This window comes from Lepeophtheirus salmonis, chromosome 6, assembly GCF_016086655.4.
Source record: "Lepeophtheirus salmonis chromosome 6, UVic_Lsal_1.4, whole genome shotgun sequence".
Classification (NCBI taxonomy): Eukaryota; Metazoa; Arthropoda; class Copepoda; order Siphonostomatoida; family Caligidae; genus Lepeophtheirus; species Lepeophtheirus salmonis.
Window position 1 is genome coordinate 29822523 of NC_052136.2, and position 20447 is coordinate 29842969.

At 31.2% G+C, this 20447-nt stretch overlaps 1 protein-coding gene across 1 annotated transcript in view; it reads right to left on the minus strand.

Annotated features, from left to right (window-relative positions):
- Window positions 1-20447, minus strand: part of LOC121119887 (uncharacterized) — a 51497-nt gene that overhangs the window by 13220 nt on the left and 17830 nt on the right. Inside the window, exon 2 of the mRNA XM_040714708.2 lies at window positions 12309-12367. Coding sequence (XP_040570642.1) covers window positions 12309-12366 — 58 coding nt within the window. The 5' untranslated portion in view covers window position 12367. The remainder of the gene's footprint in view (window positions 1-12308; window positions 12368-20447) is intronic.

Genomic DNA, 20447 nt, shown 5'->3' on the forward strand with positions numbered 1-20447 from the left:
TCCCAACAAGGACCAACATTTCATCAGTGTTACACGGCGCTACCTCGCTAACACAAAAATATACAGTGTATTTTTATGTTAGCTGCTGATGTTTCTGCTTCTTTTCTACTTATCAGCGTTCTAAACCTTGATTGTTTTAATTAGAATTAGCTAGTGTTAAGCTGAAAACAATTTGTCTGGACTGTAAGGTGAATGATTAAGAACTTTCTATCCGAGCTCCCGGAGCTTCTGGCGTGTCACCATAGATGTGTGTTACCTGGCGTTGTATTCATGATGTCTGGTTGTCTCCTATTCACTAATGTCGGTCGCTTCTGTTCGATCACCAGCTTCAAAGGGTTCAGTTGTGCACAGTATAGGGAAAAATTGAGGGGGACAAAATCGTTTGAACCACTATTGTACAACAAGAACCAAAAGAGAATTGGCCTTGTATACATCGCATTTTTTTTGGCTGGTTCCGACGCCTATTTTTTCTTTGAGGTGTTAAAAGTGTAATTATGGCGACTTTCTTCCTTCCAGACCACCATACTCGACGCAAGATAATTAGCAACTGAGCTGGCAAAGCGCAACACAGTACAAAAATCATTTGTAGTGTACAACTACATCTTTACAACGCTTTACCGTATGATCCGATGTGACCAATAATGAGCAAGATATACTTAACTAAGAAAAAGGGAGGGAAATACGGAAACAACTTTTCCACTACCTAAATTACACGTAGTCTTCTGTTGGTACTTATATAGGTTCAAGGATGGAAGATCTGCCCAGTGCCACTTATTGGTTATTAAAGAAGGTAAAATCAATCCCTCGTGACTTCATTGAGGGTGTTTTTCCTTTTTTAGTTATTTAGTTAAAAAATATAATATATTATATAACATAGTAGAAGTATAAAAATATATTATATTGTATTATAATGAAAATAGGATTATTTTTTGCAAGATTTGTGTAATAATCTTATCAAATACCACATATATCTTATTTGGCTTTTTAAAAAATCATTTTTTTTTTTTTGAAAAATTCTTAAGAAGGACATTTAAGGACTGGTCTTAAAGACTGATAAGACCGTTTTTTAAGACTCAATTGGACCAAATAAATAAGGATCAACACATCATTAACTATAGTTAACTTATGAAAACAGCTAAAATATCAATAATTCATATCATTGTTTATTTCAAAAAGCCAGTCGTAAGAGACAATAGTCAGCTTGGCTGCTACCAAACATGTATACAAACTTTTGGTGTTTTGGAGAATTGATCGTGTAAATTATATGATGAGGATAATTATATCATGTATAATATAAAAAATGAATTCAAGAAGTAGAACAAAACGCATAATCTTCATCTGAGAAATAAATTTATAAAAAACAAAAATATAAACTCAAAATACATACATTCATCCTAATGTACTTTTAAGGATCAAAGAAACATATCATTATTTGAGGAATAAATAAAAAGTTTACATAATATTTTTGAGTAATACATATAGGAAAACCCTCATCATTGGACCCAAAAATTAAACAATAAAACCTTCTTGAATATTTAAATTACATATTTTTATGGCTCTATTTTTACGATACGTCTTCTTCAAGACTTTAATATTAATCTAAAGTTAGTACAATGTCCGCAAGGACCAATTTCTGGCTCAATGTTCCTTTCTTTATAATACCTTTGAGACAAATTAGTCTCTTTAAATATGTATTTATTATATATAGTTTAATGGTAATCCCCTCAGACATATACTTTTTTTTTGTCATTTATTGCGATTTATTTTTTAGTAGTTCATTGCTCCTTATACACGTCATTCCATATTGTAGAAGAAAAGTATGTTGAGTTAATTGATTTTTAATGTTATTTAAGAGATTGGTTTTATGTCGATATTTTTTGATCAGCTACTTCCTAATTTAGGCCAAAACGTTCCCCTATTTGGGGTTCCGTTCATTTTTTTTTCTTTGTCCATCTTTCAGCCATTATTTCCGTTCCGTGTTCCAATCACAAGGTAGTACCATGTACACTGTACGTTAGCAAATTGCGATTTCGACTTTGATGGTGTCAGAGAAGCCGCATTTGAGAACAAAGTTTCAAGATTTTGTAAAACAATAATCTGCGGAATATTAGCGTTGAAATGAGCTAGAACTGACGAAAATCGTCAGAATGGAGCCCATAACGCAAGGTATAGCCGGTTTGAATTGCACCCAGTACAACAACCAGAAAAGAAAAACTGGACCTTGGACTTGTCGAGAAACACCAGGAACATACTGCTACCTCGCCTACGCCACACAAAGTTTCCAGCCTCTGCGATTATGCTGGGAATTGTAGCATCAGACGGTAAGAGGATGTCTACATATTGGTTCCGAAAAGGCCCAAAAATCGGGGTAAAGGAGTACTAGGACGTCGTCAAGGAGGTGATCCTACTCAGGGTGAATTCCAAATACCTAGAGGTAAACTATGTTTTCCAGCAGGACTATACTCCACTCCTCGCAACACAAAAGAGCAGAATTTATTATTTTTATTGGTCCAAGTAATGAGTCTCGGCCCCATAATTAAGAATTATTGAGCTGGTAAGGTTCATATGTTTGAGTTAAAGTAGGTTACTACAAACTTTCATGCTCTATAAGAGCATTCAAAAAGACCCTGAGCCACTGGCACAAAATAGGTATCCCAGTCGTTCGTCTTTGCTTTATCAGTCCTTTAAATCATATTTAAAAAACTAAAAAAATATACAACACTACAATCTCATTTTTAGCGTTCAAAGTTTTAAAAAATTCAGTCCCGTTCATCGAACGCACTTTCCATGGAACGCCGTACAATTTTGCGTTCCGTTCACAAGCCTGTCGTTATGTAATGATTACATACAAAGGTGATATCCAGTGTGGAATGGGCATGTTAAAAAAAAACAATTTGGAGAATTTTTTGAAGGAGAGATAGAATAATGCTCATGACGTTTCATTAGATCAGCTACAATCAGCTGTGATAAGAGAGAAAGGAAAAAATGACATTTACTAGAATTACTCCGATTTTAATCCCCAATTTACTCTTAGTCCAACAAAAACTTTCAATAATAACTCCGTAACAAATCCGTAACGAATGTTCAATCAGGTTGTGAATATATTTAGAAAAGTATGTTCACTACTCAGGAATTAAATAATAATGACAATTGCTTAGGAAAGTAAAATTCATTCTTTAAACTACCAATTACAAATTAACGGGCGGACTAAAAAACACACCAGATTTACATGCATTATTACATACATATTATATTCAAAAGCAAACATAATATGTGAGAATGAAAGAGGTTTTGAAAAGTATTTTTCTTGTTCAAATATTGCGCATATATATTTGAGTAGTATTTATTATGTATCAACTTTTGGTAGAAGCTAGTGAGGATTAATTATTGATCTTTTTGGGATTCCCGCGAATCGATAATATCGAGTATGCTTAAAAATTATGGAGAATTATTGGGAAAATTATAGCCAAAAATAAGTTATATATGTCAGTTTTTAGATCCTTTAAATTGACATTTGTGCGTAATAATAGCTAAGTCATCTCTTAGTCGATCCAAAAACATAATAAAAAAATTGTAGGACTTGAAAAGCTTCATTCTGGTTCGGTATAAGTTGGTGTAATAGTTAAGTTTGCCTCTTTCAAATATCCAGGATTTTATTTTCATTCAAGTCACGAGTTTAGTCATACAATGCCATAGCATTTTCAACTACTTTATCAGTGCAAAATGTACTTTCGCAGTGGTTTTTTTTAAATTTAAGAACTCCTTAAGCATTACCCGATAAGTTTGGCCTTTTGAAGTTGAGGTTGATTCTTGAACAACTACAGTTTCCATTACTTCCTTATTACAAAACTCGTTTTCACTTGTAAACAGTCGTATCACCAACTTGATTGAAAGATTGACAACTTTTGTTTTATTAATGAAAACATCAAATATTCGCAATGATGAAAATACTGAACGAGGTTCATCAGAAAATGTTTAAATAGCTTCCAAAACTCTTTAAATAGTTTTATTTGTTCGGGAGGAAAATCAAAAAAAAATTCTATTTCAATCATTGCAATTTCTAAGGGTTTTCTGACCTCCAGGAAGCACTTTATCATTGTCACAGATGAACTCCAACAAGTATTTGGAACTGAGCACCAATAGGATGAAAAATAATAAAAGCAAGATTAAAATGGTTGAGGTTGCATCTTACGACTATGTGCTTTACATTATAATCAACTATTTTTTTAAATTGAAACATCTCTGGTAAATATCTGAATCCCCTTAGTATATAATAAATCCTGCGAAATTTAAGTATTTCTTTTTTTGTTTAATGAATAAATTTGAAGGTACTCTTACATATATTTCTTACCATTATCATTTATATTTTGTAAATTAGTTATTTAGAGCTTACGAGTCCGAATTTTAAAAAAACTGTGCCGACTCCTAAGTTTTAGCTGGAAGGCGGTTTCAAAACCGGAATTTTGTTGTATATTGTCATTAATTAATATTTAAATGATAACTAACAGTTGGCAACAAGGAAAATATACAGGACTAGCAAGCAAGGCTCATGTAAATCCCTTGGTCCTTGCAAGATGTTGTTTTTTATGATACCACATATGACGTCACAATATTATTTTCCCGCTTGACGCCATTTTTTCTTACAATTCACCTTGTTTGCCCACGACTAGCTTTTTCACACGGTCTCAACCTCGACGGTCAATAGAGAAATGAAAAATTTGAAAAAACATTATTTTGCTCAATAATAATCTATTTAGATATTAAATATTTATTTATGGAATATAAATTAATTATTATAAACTATGTTGCGTACAAGTTGTAATGTCTGTACGAGTTACAACTTGTATAAGCACATTGTTCTAATTCCTTCGTCTTAAAATGGATTATTTAATTACAATATCGGTCATTTTTATGACCAGCTAATAAATTATACAATCATTTTATTTTGATCTATTAAAGTTACATGGTTGTTATGTATCTATGAGTAATATAATTGTGCGCATTTGAACTTTGTATATAATGTGTCACATAGTATTTATATTTTAGTAATTTTTTCTGAAATAGTCAAAAATTATACCACTAATATTTAAATTATCCATAAAATATTCAATTATAGCATTGTCCTAATCCCATGTGCTGTTAATCCTTCATTTAAAATTATTCATCAATTCATTTTTTTGTTCCAACTAGTACAATTTGATTATACACGTAGCAATTTGTGCACGAATGATACATTGAATTGATAATTTTACCAAAATAAGTATCAATGACAGAGTATGAATCTCAATGAAACTCCTTTTAAAATCGTGTCATTTCATACTCTGTCATTGATACTTATTTTGGTAAAATTATCAATTCAATGTATCATTCGTGCACAAATTGCTACGTGTATAATCAAATTGTACTAGTTGGAACAAAAATATCATCTTTTGAGTTCATGATACATAGAGTTAACTACTCTATATCATACAAGACTCAACCTATGAAAATTAATTAAAACAGCTGAAAAGAAATATATATCACATCTTTGATTATTTCAAAAAGGGACCCGAGATATTCAATTAAAATGTGATTGTATGGAGGTTGCGTAGTTAGTAATAATATGTGGCACTTTAGTGTTTGAAGCACGTAGACAAAGAAATATTATCCTCGGAAGCTAAAATTGGACACAAAATGATCACGTGATCATCTTTTCGCATCTTGGTCCGATTAAGTTAATGCCGTACAACTCCTTATTCTCTTTCTCCTTTTGAAGGAAAAGTTGAGAGATGAAATGAATATGTATATGTCAAATGTTTTATTTAAACATTGTATATGTATACAAGATAGGTATGGTAGTGAATAGCACATTATATCGATAAATTTCAATGTCAAATTTATCTGTAATCATTTTGATGCATAAATGAAAAAAAAACGAGCACATTTGTCTAGTTCCTTAATTCGATAAATCGATTTTCCTTCATTGATCAAAAAAGGAATAAAAATGTTGAGTGAAGAAAAAAAGTTATAAATAAAAATGATTCAAAATATGTTGATGGGGAGTATGTAGGCACATAGATAGGGTTTTAAATACAGTGTGAGCATTCTGGATATATGTATGTAGACACATTGTATATATATGTGTCATAGTATGTAGAGATTGAAATCCAGTAGAATCGTTGATTCTCCTAGTAGAGATCATGATCGTAATCTGTCCTAGGATATATTATGATCATGATGGCTTCTAGGAGAATCAATAATTCTATTCTCTCTTATTCTCTCGTGAGTAAAATTGTAATTTGTCCTAGGAGATTCTACTGGATTTCAATCTCTACTACGACATATACATTTAAATTAGACTGTTCCTTTTTCCGAACAATAACAGATGGTCCATTGTAATCTGAACACTTACTAATTCAATAATTAATGAAGGTTGAGTGATTGAAATTAATTCCTATTTCGATATTAAAAAAACAATTAAATACAAGACAAAACATATCTTAGCTCAATTACTTACGTACAAGTCGGGAAAAGGACACTTAAACGTGATCGTGATCAAGTCCATGAGAGCCCATGCAAAAGATCTAGATATTTCACAGCAGACTGTTCAGAGAGCTATGAAAAAGTGGGTGGGAAGAGCCTTGTGAGATGGAGGCGCTACTTTTGATACTAACATTGAATGAAACCCATCTCCTCTGTTTCGAAAATATTTAAATGAGTCTTTTGAACTCTTTTAGACACTTTTGGCCCACCTAATGCCCTGGTGCTGGTCCTCTCCTCTACACCTTCTGGGTAATATGTCGACGGAAAGGCCTGTAGTGTCTGTCATTCAAACACCGCGGTCATCAAAGCCAGTCAGTGAGCACTTGGACACCATGACAGGACTATATCCGCAGCATGTGCTAGGCCTTCCACCACCACCTGGAAGCAATCATTACAGCTAAGGGCAGCTACAAAATGCTTAAGAGAGCTCAGGCACACATCTATTTATAGTATTAATTTTGTTGAAATTCTACTGTTAATTAATAAATTAAATTTGGTTGAAATTTAAAATTCAAAGTGTTAAGATTTTAATGAACCACTCGGTTTTATATACCTCTGCACAAAGACCTTTTCTTCTGGGGACAATCAAAAAACTTTCTTCGTCAAAGTGTGAGGCCTCTCATACCATTTTTTGTCGTAGTATAGGCCAGGAGGGGCCTTTAAATTTGTCAAAGTCATTTTTTAATTCACCAGAAAAGGTATTCTACAAACGGAGATAAATATTAACCCGAAAATGGAACATTCTTATATATTTACATAATATTTATCATAATACATTCATGAAAATGTAAAAATTGTACTGTTTCATAAATGTTTTGATTTGGAGTCACAAAAAAACTGAGAGGGGATGTTTTTCATTTATTTAATATATTTTAAATATTTATAATGTGGAAATAAACACACACATATAACAAATCAAAAAAGGAAATTACATTTTTTTAAAACATCGCTTAGACATAATTATCAAGCAATTGCATTCTAGTAGATCTGAATTTGGATGACCGGATATTTCTCTACCAAACGCTTTCAACAATAGTTGTAGCCATGGTTAGGTATAGGGAAATTGTCGAAATCCGGATGATAGTAAAAGCAACGCATGAGAAAATGTAATAAAACATATGGATATTCTGAGAAACAACATATCTGTTGACCGAGAGAACTATAACTATATAGTTTTTGCACATTGATGCGTTTAAATTTTCATAATAATGAGAAGTAATTAATGAGCAATAATATCTCACCCTCTCACAAAAAATACTTTTTAAAAATCATAGTGATCCATGAAGCATTAAGGATAAGAATAAGAGAACATATTTGTCATCATTATATACATTAGTCGTCACAACATTTCCTTCTTATTTTCTATAACTTATTATATTTACTCAATTGAATGAAATATGAAGATAATTTATTCTTGTTAAAAACTTTTTCGGTCTTAAAATTTTTTAAACTCTAGATTTTAATTTTTGTGTGAATGCAGATTGCTTTGAGGCATCGGAATGTAATATGAGGCATTCGGGTTTTAAAAAAAAATGGAGGATATATTATATGCACAAAAGTTCACATCGAATCTCAAGGGGAGATAAATAGATAAATCTCTCAAAAAAGTTATGACCGATTAGACTTATCCATCAAATACCAAGAAATATATCATGCTTAACTCCTTATAATATGTAATAGGAATGGGTTGTTTCTCTACATCATCATAAATTTTATATATAGTAGTTTTATATGTAAGACATTTGGAAAAACTAAATCCTCTGCATATATATTACAAATTCAGAAAAGAATCCATCTTTATTTGCTGTTGCCACATCTCAACAAATTGAGATGGAAGACTTTATTTATGCAATATCAAAGAAAAATGCAGATTTAGTCATAGTTTCTGTAAAAAAAACCAACGTCATTTCTAAAAAAATGCTCCTTGTATTCATCATACATTTTGAAACAGGAAAGAAGGATAATGTTGCGCAAATAAAAAGCAAAAAACTTGAATAAGCAAAAATTATACTCCTAACCAAAGAAACATGCTGTAACAAGCGATTCATTTTTTAGAGGCCCGAAGGTTAACACCAATTTAAACATGTTTCGTGTCATATCCAATGTCTTTTATAAGTATTTATTACAAATTAAGTAATCTTCTCGACTTATTTATATTAAAATTCTGAACTTTTCTACCTTCTGAAGTATTCATTACTTCTTACAATTAGTCAAATAATTGTTTATTTAGGGTGCTTTATACCTTTTTAGTGTATCTCATAGTCTTAACTATTGCTACGTTTCTTTATTGTATCTCAAAACATTTCCTTTTTCAAGAAGAGGAATAAAAAAGTTCCAAAGTCCAATGGTAGTTAGCCAATTTTTCCAGGCTGTTGGATTATTATTTAATAATACAGGGTGGAACGATTAAATCTGCCGCAACTTTGTCGCGCCCCACAGCCATATATTTTGTAATGGGACTGAGTTTACTATTTCTAAGGGGTATCATAGTATTTGGATAGTTACAAACAAAGCGCCGTCATAACAACATCTCTCTTACATGAAAAAAAAAGGACATGTTTTCAATGAGAGAGATCGAAGATGTGCTGCTATTCTACTTATGGATTGTGATTATTCAAATATTAACAATAAGGATATTTTTTCCATTCTGAAAAAGCCATAACAAACGGTTAGAAGCATCAGAGCGAACCTTAGGGAGTGTAAAAACTCCCTGGAAGCGGTGGAGAGGAAAGTGCCCGACCCAGAGGGTCACAGAAAGGTTTTTCTAGTTTCATTTTTCGGCGCAGCAGATTTAATTTTTCCTACCGGTACTATGGGATTTTTCATAACTTTACCAAAGTTTACTCGAATTCAATCAATTAACGTTCAAAAAACGAATATAGTGCAAGAATAGGCTAAAAATTGAATATCAATTGAAATAAAAAGGCTTAATTTCATAAAAATGACTGATTTCTTTCTTGCTTCTAAACTATAATAAGAGTTACAATACTCAAAAAATCAAATTGAATTTTCACAAAAATTTGATTTATTTGTCAAATCTAATTACCGATTTGGGATTTTTTTGAAATTAAGTATAGAAGTATATCTCGAAGTAATATTTAAAAAAAATTAAACAGGACAATCGAACATAAGTTATTCGTGATTACCAGAAACTGTTGAAATTTTGGTCTTTCCAAATTTTGATCGACCTACATATGTTCTAATCTTCGTTCATTATTTAACTTTTAATTTTGTTTCTTTGATAAATCAACGTACTTATTCATATTATGGTTACCTTATCTAAAGCAATTTACAGAATTCTTGGAAAGGTTAAAGAGTGGAGGGAGAATGTATTTATAACACCATGCAACAACATTTTTGCACGCAGGCTGAAACCCACATGTTATTCAAACTGTAGAACACGAAAAAGACCATTAAATCTTTGAACCTCTACAGGGTTGGTCTTTAAAGCCTTTTTTAAAAAATCAAGTTTTTAGGGTATAGCTATGATTCAGTACCATATTTTGGCATGCAAGACTTATATAGATGCAAATCAAATTAAATTAAATATTGATACAAACATTCAGCATTTGAAAAATATATCATTTATTAATTTATCTTGATTACAATTGATAAAAAATTTATATCAGCATAAAAAAATGGAGTAAAATGAACGAACTTACTTAGAAACGAATATCTCTTTATTTTTTCTTCAAGTGCTGTAAATCCTAGCTGAACTTATAGAATATACATTACATTTAATATTTTTTTTAAAAGCAAATAAAAAAGGTTAATTTTGGTATATTTTGTTTAAATATTTATAAAGGAATTTTTTTTAAATAAGCTTTTTATATTGCGTGACAATATACAACAACATTATTCGGGACGGGAAAATTGAATTGGTATCAATTAATCAAGAGTTTTGAATATGAAGCATCTATAAACTTATTTTAATCCCCTTAAATCTAAATGTTTAATCAAATTAGTATATATTATTTGTGAAAAATGGTAGAAGAGTTTTTTTTTTTTTTCACGGAGTATTATCGTAATCGATATTCAACGGAACCTAATTAGCTTATTTCATAAAAATTCCTTGATTTTTAAAAAAAGGCTTTAAAGGCAAAACATACATTCTTTGAAAGTATTAATAATCATATTCGTGTTCTATGGCTTAAATAATCATAATGAATGTGAGTTTCAGTCTGCAGGCACTCCAAAACCTTCATTTTATTGCATAGAGTAATTAATAGCGAAGAAAATTAAGGAAATAAGTCTTGTTAAAAACCCCTGTTTTATAAAGCTTTTCAGGATTTTATTCAATCCCATAATACCAAAAAGTTTTTTGATGTCATTTGATTCGAGATAGTGGCGTAGCTAGCTGAGCTTTAGTGAGAGTCAAAGCCATTAGTTAATGCGCTGGGCATTTTTCCTTCTTGATTTCCCGTTTATATTTTATCAAAAAAAAGCACAGGCCAACCAGACCCTCATTGGCTAAACCACTGATTCGAGGATTCCAAATAATAAATAGTTAAACAGTAAAAAATATATGTATTGCTTAAAGAGCATTTATGTAAAGGAAGATGTAGTGGATTTAAAAATAATAATTGGGGATCCATTATTTAGAAAGCAATTTAACTAGGTAACACACTTTCTTATTATGAACTATTTCAAATGATAACTAGGTCATACCTTCCATACATATAATTTGCATTATTTTCTATTTGAAGGGAACCCAAAAATTATAATATAAATAGTAACATTCTGCTCATGAAAAAATATATATATAAAATATTAGAAATCTGAAATTTTTATTTACATAAATTAATTTTACATTTAACTTTTGTTATGATAACTTATGTAGATAAGGCTTATATATTTATATGAATAGATGTGGTGCGTCAACATAATAGCAATCTTATACAAAAATCAAGAAAAATAAGTATTCCAATTAATATTTTTTACTACATATGTACATCCATACCAACACATTTCTATAATAAGGCTTGTATTCAAATTCGTGGGATGAGCTAAGATGCTCAATAGTTTTAACTATAGTTTAGAACTATTTTTTTATTTAAGATACTTAAATTGGTCCTGATATGGCCTTTAAAATAAAAGCTATCATTTTCTATTTCTTTTATGTGATTTTGAATTTTCGGGCACTCTAAAGGGCCTATTTAAAAAAAAAAAAAAATTGGACGATGATTCCTCAAAGAAATCAAAATTTTGTCTCAACTCAATTCTGAAAAAAAAAATCAGTCTAGCTTGCTTTTGTTTTGATTGTCCGCACTGCACACACATATATATATGTTTATATAGTAAAAAATGTATTCATAATTTTAATTCCAATATTTATGTACATATGTTCTTTTAAAATAATGGGTAAGATCTTTGGCAGAATTATATTTTATATAATTCATAGGTAATTTAAGGGGTGATGAAAAGTGTGGCCGGCCATTCTTAATTTGGGCCCCGTGCTGAGTAAAGTTTTAAACATACAGCAAAAATATTTTCTTTACAAAAAGGCCATCAATTGGTAATTAAAAAAGTGCACATAGATTGTTGTTGTAAATAATACGTTAATTAATGATATAATATGTACAACATTAAATTTAAAAAAAAACGCCTTAAAAATATAAACGATTTTAAATTGTTGAATAGGAAAAGGTGCATATGTGCTGCATTTATTTTCTAAAAATTGAAATAATTTATAAAAAGTCCAAATCTAAAAATGAAAAGATTCCTTCACATTTATATTTGCCTTAGGCCCACTAACGCTAAAACTTGTGCGGACGATATCAACTTACTTAGAGATATGAGGAATAAAGCGAAGCCCATACATAAATTCTTCGTATGTAACATCATCCTGTAAAATAAATAATAATAAATATATTAGGAAAATGGAAGAGCCAAAGTGAAACACAAATATATTGTTAAAATATAGACATTGAGCTACTCGTTATATATTTTTCTTTATTCAAAAGAGGATTAAATTTGGCTTGAAAAAATAATAAATAACATTAAACTCCCAAATAATAGATAATATGTGCTTCCCACAATAATATCCATAAACAATATCCAATATTATAAAAAAGAGGGAATCTACTGGGTTCGGAAGCAAAACGTGGACTGAATTACTGATTTTAGAAAAATGTCAATAATTACATTTTTTGGTAAAAATTTTAAATTTTTTTTTAACAAAACTCTGAGACACGACCCTTTAAAAATGTTCACTCAATATGGACCCCTCAGCAGCCATCACAACCTCCATACAGTGGCGAAAAGCCTTGCAGGAGTTGATGATGAACTTATCGGACAAGTTGTTCCACTCTTTCATTATGGCAGCCTTCAGGGAGTCCACGTTCGGGTGGGATGTCCGGTTAGCCTCCCTCTCCAAAGTGCCCCACACAACAAAGTCCAGTAGATTCAAATCCAGCGAATATGATGGCCACATCTCCTTCAGCCAAAAACCACCCATTTTGTTGGCGCAAAACTTCTGGTATTTGGCCGATGTGTATGAGGGTGCACCATCTTGGGTCCACACATAGTTGTCCATTGAATAAGTGGCCTTGAGCCATGGCAGTATGGTGAACCTCAGCACCTTCGAATAGGCATCCAGGCCGATTTTCTCCCCAGTCTTAAACAAGAAGCGAGGCATCTTCTTGCCGTCGGACGCAACGACCCCCAAGAAAATTGTTTGGCCCGTATGGTTTGTAAAGAATACCCCCTTAATCTCCTCTAATGATCCCACGAGCCAACGGTCGTTCCGACGGTTGTAGACCTGGTTCAAAGGGAAAATCTTCTCATCAAAGAAAATTTTATTGTGGGTCTATTTGCCTTGATCCACGCACGAACTTTCTTGCACCTCTACAGACTCTCTTCCTTCAGAGTATCCGTCAGTAGGTGGCATGGTGTCATTGTGTAAGAGGACAACCCCAAGTCATACTTCAAAGCCCTCCTGATTGTCCCCTCGTCCACGTCAAACTTGTTAGAGAGGCGATTCTTGGATTTTTTGGGGTCCTCCTTGATCTTCTTCTTCAGGTACCCCAGAAAGTCAGAACCCCTTTTCAAGTTATGTCCCCCACTTCCTTCTTTCCTTAAGAGGTATTATCTACCTTTTTTCATATATGGAGCACGTCAAAATGTCCATAATCTCTGCCACCTCAATGATGGCATCCAGAAGGTCTGAGCTCCTCTGCCTTTTTGCTTCTTGCTCATTCATGACGAAAGATTTGAGAAATGTTTTTTTTTTTGTTTATTTATTCAGAAAGAACAGAAGATTCGGAATACCCCGGAAAAAGTAACAAAACCTCTCTATCTTAATTTTATAATTATAATTTATTAACAGTCCACGTTTTGCTTCCGAACCCTGTACATATTGTCTTCATTGTATTAATAAAAAATTTGTACTTTAAAGATCTTGACTCCAGAAAGACTTTCTGATTTAAACAAAGAATGATACGTATTTTAACAAGTACATTCAACTGGTTCATGTAATAGGTTTAAAAAGTACTTGTAAAGAGATCGATACATAATTAATTAATTAAGAAAACGTATTTTAAAAATTATACAGTACATATAATGACTAACTGTTTCATAAAAAAGTTCATAGCCTCCATAATTGGCAGTGACAGACTTCAAAGATTCGATATTTGAGTAGGTTTTGGCATTTACCCTCTTATAAGAGAACCTTTAATGAAATTATCCATAGGGTTTGAATCTGGAGATGATGAAGGCCATAAAGCCTTAGAACAAATAAGATATATGATGAAAACCACTTTTTGATCCATGATTAGGGCCGAATCTTACTAAAATTCAAAATTTTTGTAGCTTGTTGTATTAGATTTAAAGAAAGGCTTAACAAGAGGATACAAAATGGTGGCAAAAATAGATTCTGGAGTTGATGTTGAGCCCTTTTTAGATTAAAATTAACAAAAGTTTTTTTTTTTTTCTACGGACGAAATCATTCCTCAAAAAATTACGGATGGAGATTTTATGGGGTTGGTCATAGTTTATTAATCTTCTGGGACATTTTTTATGTCTTTGGATATGATTTCTTGCCTATCACGGTATTTGATGGGCTCCAAATTAAAAAAAATATCATTGCTGAATACAATGTGATGAGGCTGTTTGATTTTTTCAAGAAGCGATGTAGATCTACTTCTTCTTTTCACATGAAAGGCTTCTGTAAGACAATGACCAATGATAATTACCTTGATAATTTTGTGCATAGAATCTTGAGATATATTCATATCTTTAGTAATTATTGTAATACATCTGAAGAGATTTCAGAAAATCCTCATCTTGACAGCTAGTATGGGTTCTGGAGTACTTTTCAGTCTCATTATTGACTTCCTTTGTGCTGGGGTTCCGGTACCACTCTCCTTGAATTATATTATAATGTTAAAAACTCCTCATAGGGAAATAAGTGCGTTTGATATCTTTAAAATCTCCTTCGGGCTGAAACCTCTTTATATAGAGATTTACAGCGCCTTCTCTTTGATCTCTAATCATATCGAAAAGATAAAATAAATTATTTTTTTAACTAGTCATAGTAAATACATCTGCTTACCATTTATTATCATTGGTTTTGGTAAAAAATGACAAAATATCAAGTTTAAGCCATATTAATTAATGCTTATAATTTATGCAGAGCCATTGAAATTGTTAATTTCATAACTTTATGAAAAAAAAAAAAATTCTTATAAAAAAATAGTCGACATATATGTCAAAATAGAGTAATTTATTTCATATACTTATATTAGATGAATAATCTTTCAAAACGTGTTGAAGTAGTCTTCTCCTTAAATGATTATTTGTTTAAAAAAGGAAAAATAAAATGTCATTGTACCGAGTATACCCCCCAATTTTTTCATTATGTATAACATAAAAGTTTTTTCGAAAAGCCTTTTTCAATGTGAAAATGTAAGCCTTAATAAAATAATTGATGACATAAAGACATGAAAGATATTATCTGAATATATAGGGTTTTTGATTACTTTCTCTGATACAAGAATACAATTTATCAATGTACAATGTTCGATGAGGTGGATGTCAAAAGGGATATATTCAGCAAGTTCTTTTCCACTTGAAATAAAATTTAACTAAAAATGAATATCAATTACACTATATACCCAATTTGAGTTCAATCCGATATTTTTAATAGTTTTTAAAATAACAGTTTCTTTTTTATTAAAGGAGTATGTAGGTATATTGTACAATTTTAAGAAAAAATGGGAATGGAAAAGAAAAGAAAAATGACAAGGAAGAAAAAAGCTTTAAATCCGAAAAAGCACATTTTTTTGATAAGCTTTAAAACCTTCCGAATGAAAAAATACTTAGTGGGAGTTATGTGGCTGTGGTGAGGCAAATCAATAATATAATTCTGAGAGGCGTTCATAGGTTGGATTGCCATCTGAAACCTTCGAGGGTTTGAATCAAACCTTCATCTTGAATGAGCTAGACAATACTTAGCTTTAGAGTTTCCCTCACTTACGTCTGTTATGTTCTCGTGTTCTAATACGGTCCTATCGTATTCTGTTGAAGTAATAATATAATTATGCCATAAAATTTGCATCTCAATATGTCATTTTGTCTATTTTTTAAATATTCCAATGACTTCAATTTATTAAGTAATGAATAGTTTAAACCAAAAATAAACAACGAATACTTGTTTTTTGTTTTTTAAGTGGTTATTTTTTTCATTAACTATTACATTTTACTAAAATTAATGATTAAATAAAATACCTGGAGGAATTGCATAATAAAAATATAAATACACATTTTATTTTAAAACTAGACCTCCAGAGATAGACCAATTATTCTGCTCTTTTTTGTTATGTCTCAATTTCAAAAATTCTATAAAAGTATAAAGTATTAATAATATTGGAAGCAAACATAAAAAGGAAAAGAATTAACAAAAATATTGAAAAATGGACAAAAATACTTAAAAAAACGTTAAAAGTTATAATAAACTCTACAGTAATAAAAATTCCCCTGCCATAATTTATCCGACGGACGATGATGCTTTCTAAAAATATTCACAATATGTAAAAAATATGTATAAACAATGGAATCTTGTTTGAGAATAAGGTACTTTTTTTTGTACAATATCTTGTCATGTTGTATTTTTAATAAGTATACGTACAAATATTTTTTTTAATCTCTAGAAAAGGAAATAGTATAAATAAAATCGATTTTCAAATACAAATACTGATGCAACTTTGATTGACCTTCAGAAAGTAAATCCCTAAGAAGTTTCCGTCCTACTTTGGGACATATTTTCTTCGATAATTACCGTATCAGGTATCAGACGTGTGACAGTGACGTCTGTCCTGTTTTTACATTCACAATTTACTTGCATCCATCAGCTTATTTTGTACATTGTACATCTGGCAGTGCCGGTACCTTCTTGATTACACAGGATTTCTTGTTGAAGTCATGTTTGATGAATTCCAACATACTGGTGTTAGACACGTTGTTGTCCCTGGCGAGCTTGCAGATAGAGATTGTAGTATTGGTTTCAATTTGGCACTTAATATTTTGAATTACCCACTTATTACGGGAACTTATTAGCCTACTGCCTTTTTTTTTGCCTGTCATAGCCACCAGTTTCATCACAAAAGCACATGACATTGTATTCAGTGTACATACCTAGCTACTCTAAACCTTTCTGAAACATCTTTGGCGCTCTCACCAACCTTAATATATGTGGTGATTATTAGGGAAAATGTACTCATTTGAGTATATCTCTTCACTGATTATTTCGATTTCAATAAATATCAGCTCCACTTATCCTTTCTTTAAAATAAGCCTTTACCCCGTAAGCAGCACATCAAGTTAATAAAGTGTCTTATACGTCGTAAAACCCATAAACACAATAAACATTGTAAATAAAAAAAGTTAATTTTTTAGTTAATTCAAATGTAGATATGGAGCAGATATTGTTTTTGGAATTACATATTAGTTCGTCTAGTCTAGTAAGATCTAGTAAAAATAAATCCATTATTTCTCCTAAATTTCAATGTAACAATTATCCGATTCAGGTAAAATATGAAGTGCTTTGTTATAATTTGTTGTCATTTAGAAAGTAATTTCATAACGCCTCTTTCATAGAAACCCTCGTCCTAATTGGCAAGAAACTGGGAAAGTTGATTTTCACAAGCTTCTTTGGAGGCAAATTTTTCACCAACAAAATCATTCGCCATAGAAATGAACAGATTGTAATAAGAACCTCCCAACAAAGCTTCTGGACCTTCTGGCGAGTCAATATCGATGTGTGTGGCCTGGCCTTATCTTAATGGAACACAATTTATCTCCTATTGGCCAAAGATTGCTGTTTTTGGGCGATGGGTTCCTTTAGAGGATCACATTAATGATAGTACAATTTTGAATTAAGAGTTTGGCCATAGGGGAGCAGCTCATAGTAGATAATTCCATGCCAATTCCATCAAACATACAGCATAATCTTCATGGGCGTTAATCCTGGCTTGGTTACCGTTTCCAGTGGCTCCCCGCGATTGGACCACAACCGTTTTCGCTTGGTGTTGTGGTAAGTGAGCCACTTTTCATCAACAGTAATCATCCGCTTCCGTTTATTGCAATTAAGCAGGGATTTACAGATGTAAATTCGGTCCATGAGGTTTTTTATTTAACTCGTGCGGCGCACAAACATTGAGATTCTTTTTGAATCCAGCATTATAAAAGTGGTTCCAAACTGTTTTTCTGCAAAATTGAGCTCTTGAGCAATTGAAACAGTGCTTACAAAATGGTTGGCTTGGACTATTTCCATAATTTTATCGATGGTTTCGATAATTAGTCCTCTAGAGTGTGTTGCATCTTTGAAATCAAAATTAAAGTATACGGACCATAAACATTATTTACATTTTTAGCCACATGGCTTACAATTTCGTCATTATCAAAGAAAAACTGTAAAATCTAGTTGATTTTTTCTTTACTTGTGTCCATCTTTGATACTCGATTAAAAAGTACTGAGTCAAGCAAAAGTAAAATTTTAATACGAAATATTATCTTTCTAGTACCATCTAGTTTATACCGATCAGACTTATACAACGCAAAATCCAGATTACTAAAGCTATATATCGGAAAACTTTTTTTTACTAGACTTTTTATATACTTACCTGATAGGTTATTCCTGGATAGTTAATTATCGAAAATCATCAGTGAGAACTATGAAAAAAGCTATTCCTTGTAATTTGAGTTTATAAAGGTTGATACACTCATAATATAACAAAGTAAATTTTGAATACAATAAGAAACTTCCCAAGTTTAATTATACAACAATTTGTTAGTTGTAAGGACAATCATTAAAATTTATTTATTATTTTTATAGACCCATTAAAGGCTAATATTTTCCTCTCGTCGTATAAAGAGTGGGGACTCAGAACTTGCAGTAGCATGACTTAATTACAAAAAAAATTTGATTTTTATGGAATTAGAAAAGATCACTCACAACCAATTTCCAACAAGTTTAAAAACTATATTATTGGTGTTTTTAATTTTCTTTTTTCAGGTTTTGACCTTAAAAGTTAGAAAAAAATCCTCCATTTTTGTTTCCCCCTGCTTTCCAATTATTATTTTTTTATTCCAAAGCAATTAACTTTTTTTTTGTTGTTATTGCTACTACATTTTACATATATGATAAAAACAAAACTTGTATATTTTGTTCGCCTATCGTTTAGTTGCGTCATCAAACCTTGTGATAAAAATAAAGGGGGTAATTAAATGTTCCTCTAAGTTTTGAGTCCCACTCTGTAGGTATGGTCAATAGCCATAGAGAAAGAAACCCGTATAGGAGTCGAAGGAATTGTTTTCATTGGCAGGTCGATATAGTAATTTTACCTGGGGAAAGGAGTAATGGATATAATTGAATTAATCCTGTTTATTCTGGATTCCATCAGCAATTTTCAATGTATTGTTGTTTTGTTCAAATTGAAAAGCCTAAATGTTATTCAAAACAACTGACGCATCCTCTATTGAGTATTTTATCAACCCACTCCTTTTGTCAGATCAAGTCAATGACTCAGATTTTATCTCCACACACTATTCCTTCTTTATTAACCTACGTGTAAAGCTAAGGAGTAATGTGTAAGGGGGAGTGTTGCAAATGTCCCTCTTTCTCAAGCATAATAAAATTACATCACAATTGTATTTTATAATACAGATTATTGTAAAAAAAATCGATTATTTTTGCCAACTTTTCTTCGAGACATTAGATAAAAACTGTTTTTGAGTGGTAAAAGTAGTTTTTTTTTTATGAGTTCTATTTTTGTAATACTGCAATCGGTCTTTCATTTTATTTTAAGCAGCTCATATAAGTTCAATCATTAGTTATTTTGCTATCATTTGATATAATTTTATCAAAAATTCAAAACAAACTGGGTGAGGAGAAATTTTTGATATTATAATGCAAATTATATAGGGGAAAGTTGCAATAAGTTCTGCAATTACATTCCATTGCTTACGCTTCTTTATCAAAATTATAACAAATATATTTTTTATCTAAAGCAAGACTCTGAAACGGTTTTTGAGAGTGAATATCTTTAATCCATAATAATGATCAGTTATCTATATTATTAACCTATAATTGTATATTAGTCTACTAAAATACAATTAAATTTGATAGAAATTGAAAACCAAAAAGGACGTCATAATCCTGACATTTTGAGGAAGGCTGAAAAAGAAGAACACTTAGGCTGTCATTATATTTAACTAGATTAGCTTAAAATAGCGATAAGAGAAAGGAAATAAACAGCAATACACTCCGTTTTTGGAAAGAACGCAGGAAAGAAGTTCTTTGTTGTTCATCCTCAACTTAAGGGAATCCAAAATTATCACAATCCTTGTGAGCATACATTTAAAATAAATTATATGCTGATAACTTGTAATTATTTTTACCGTTCTTCCACGACGTTACCTGACTAATA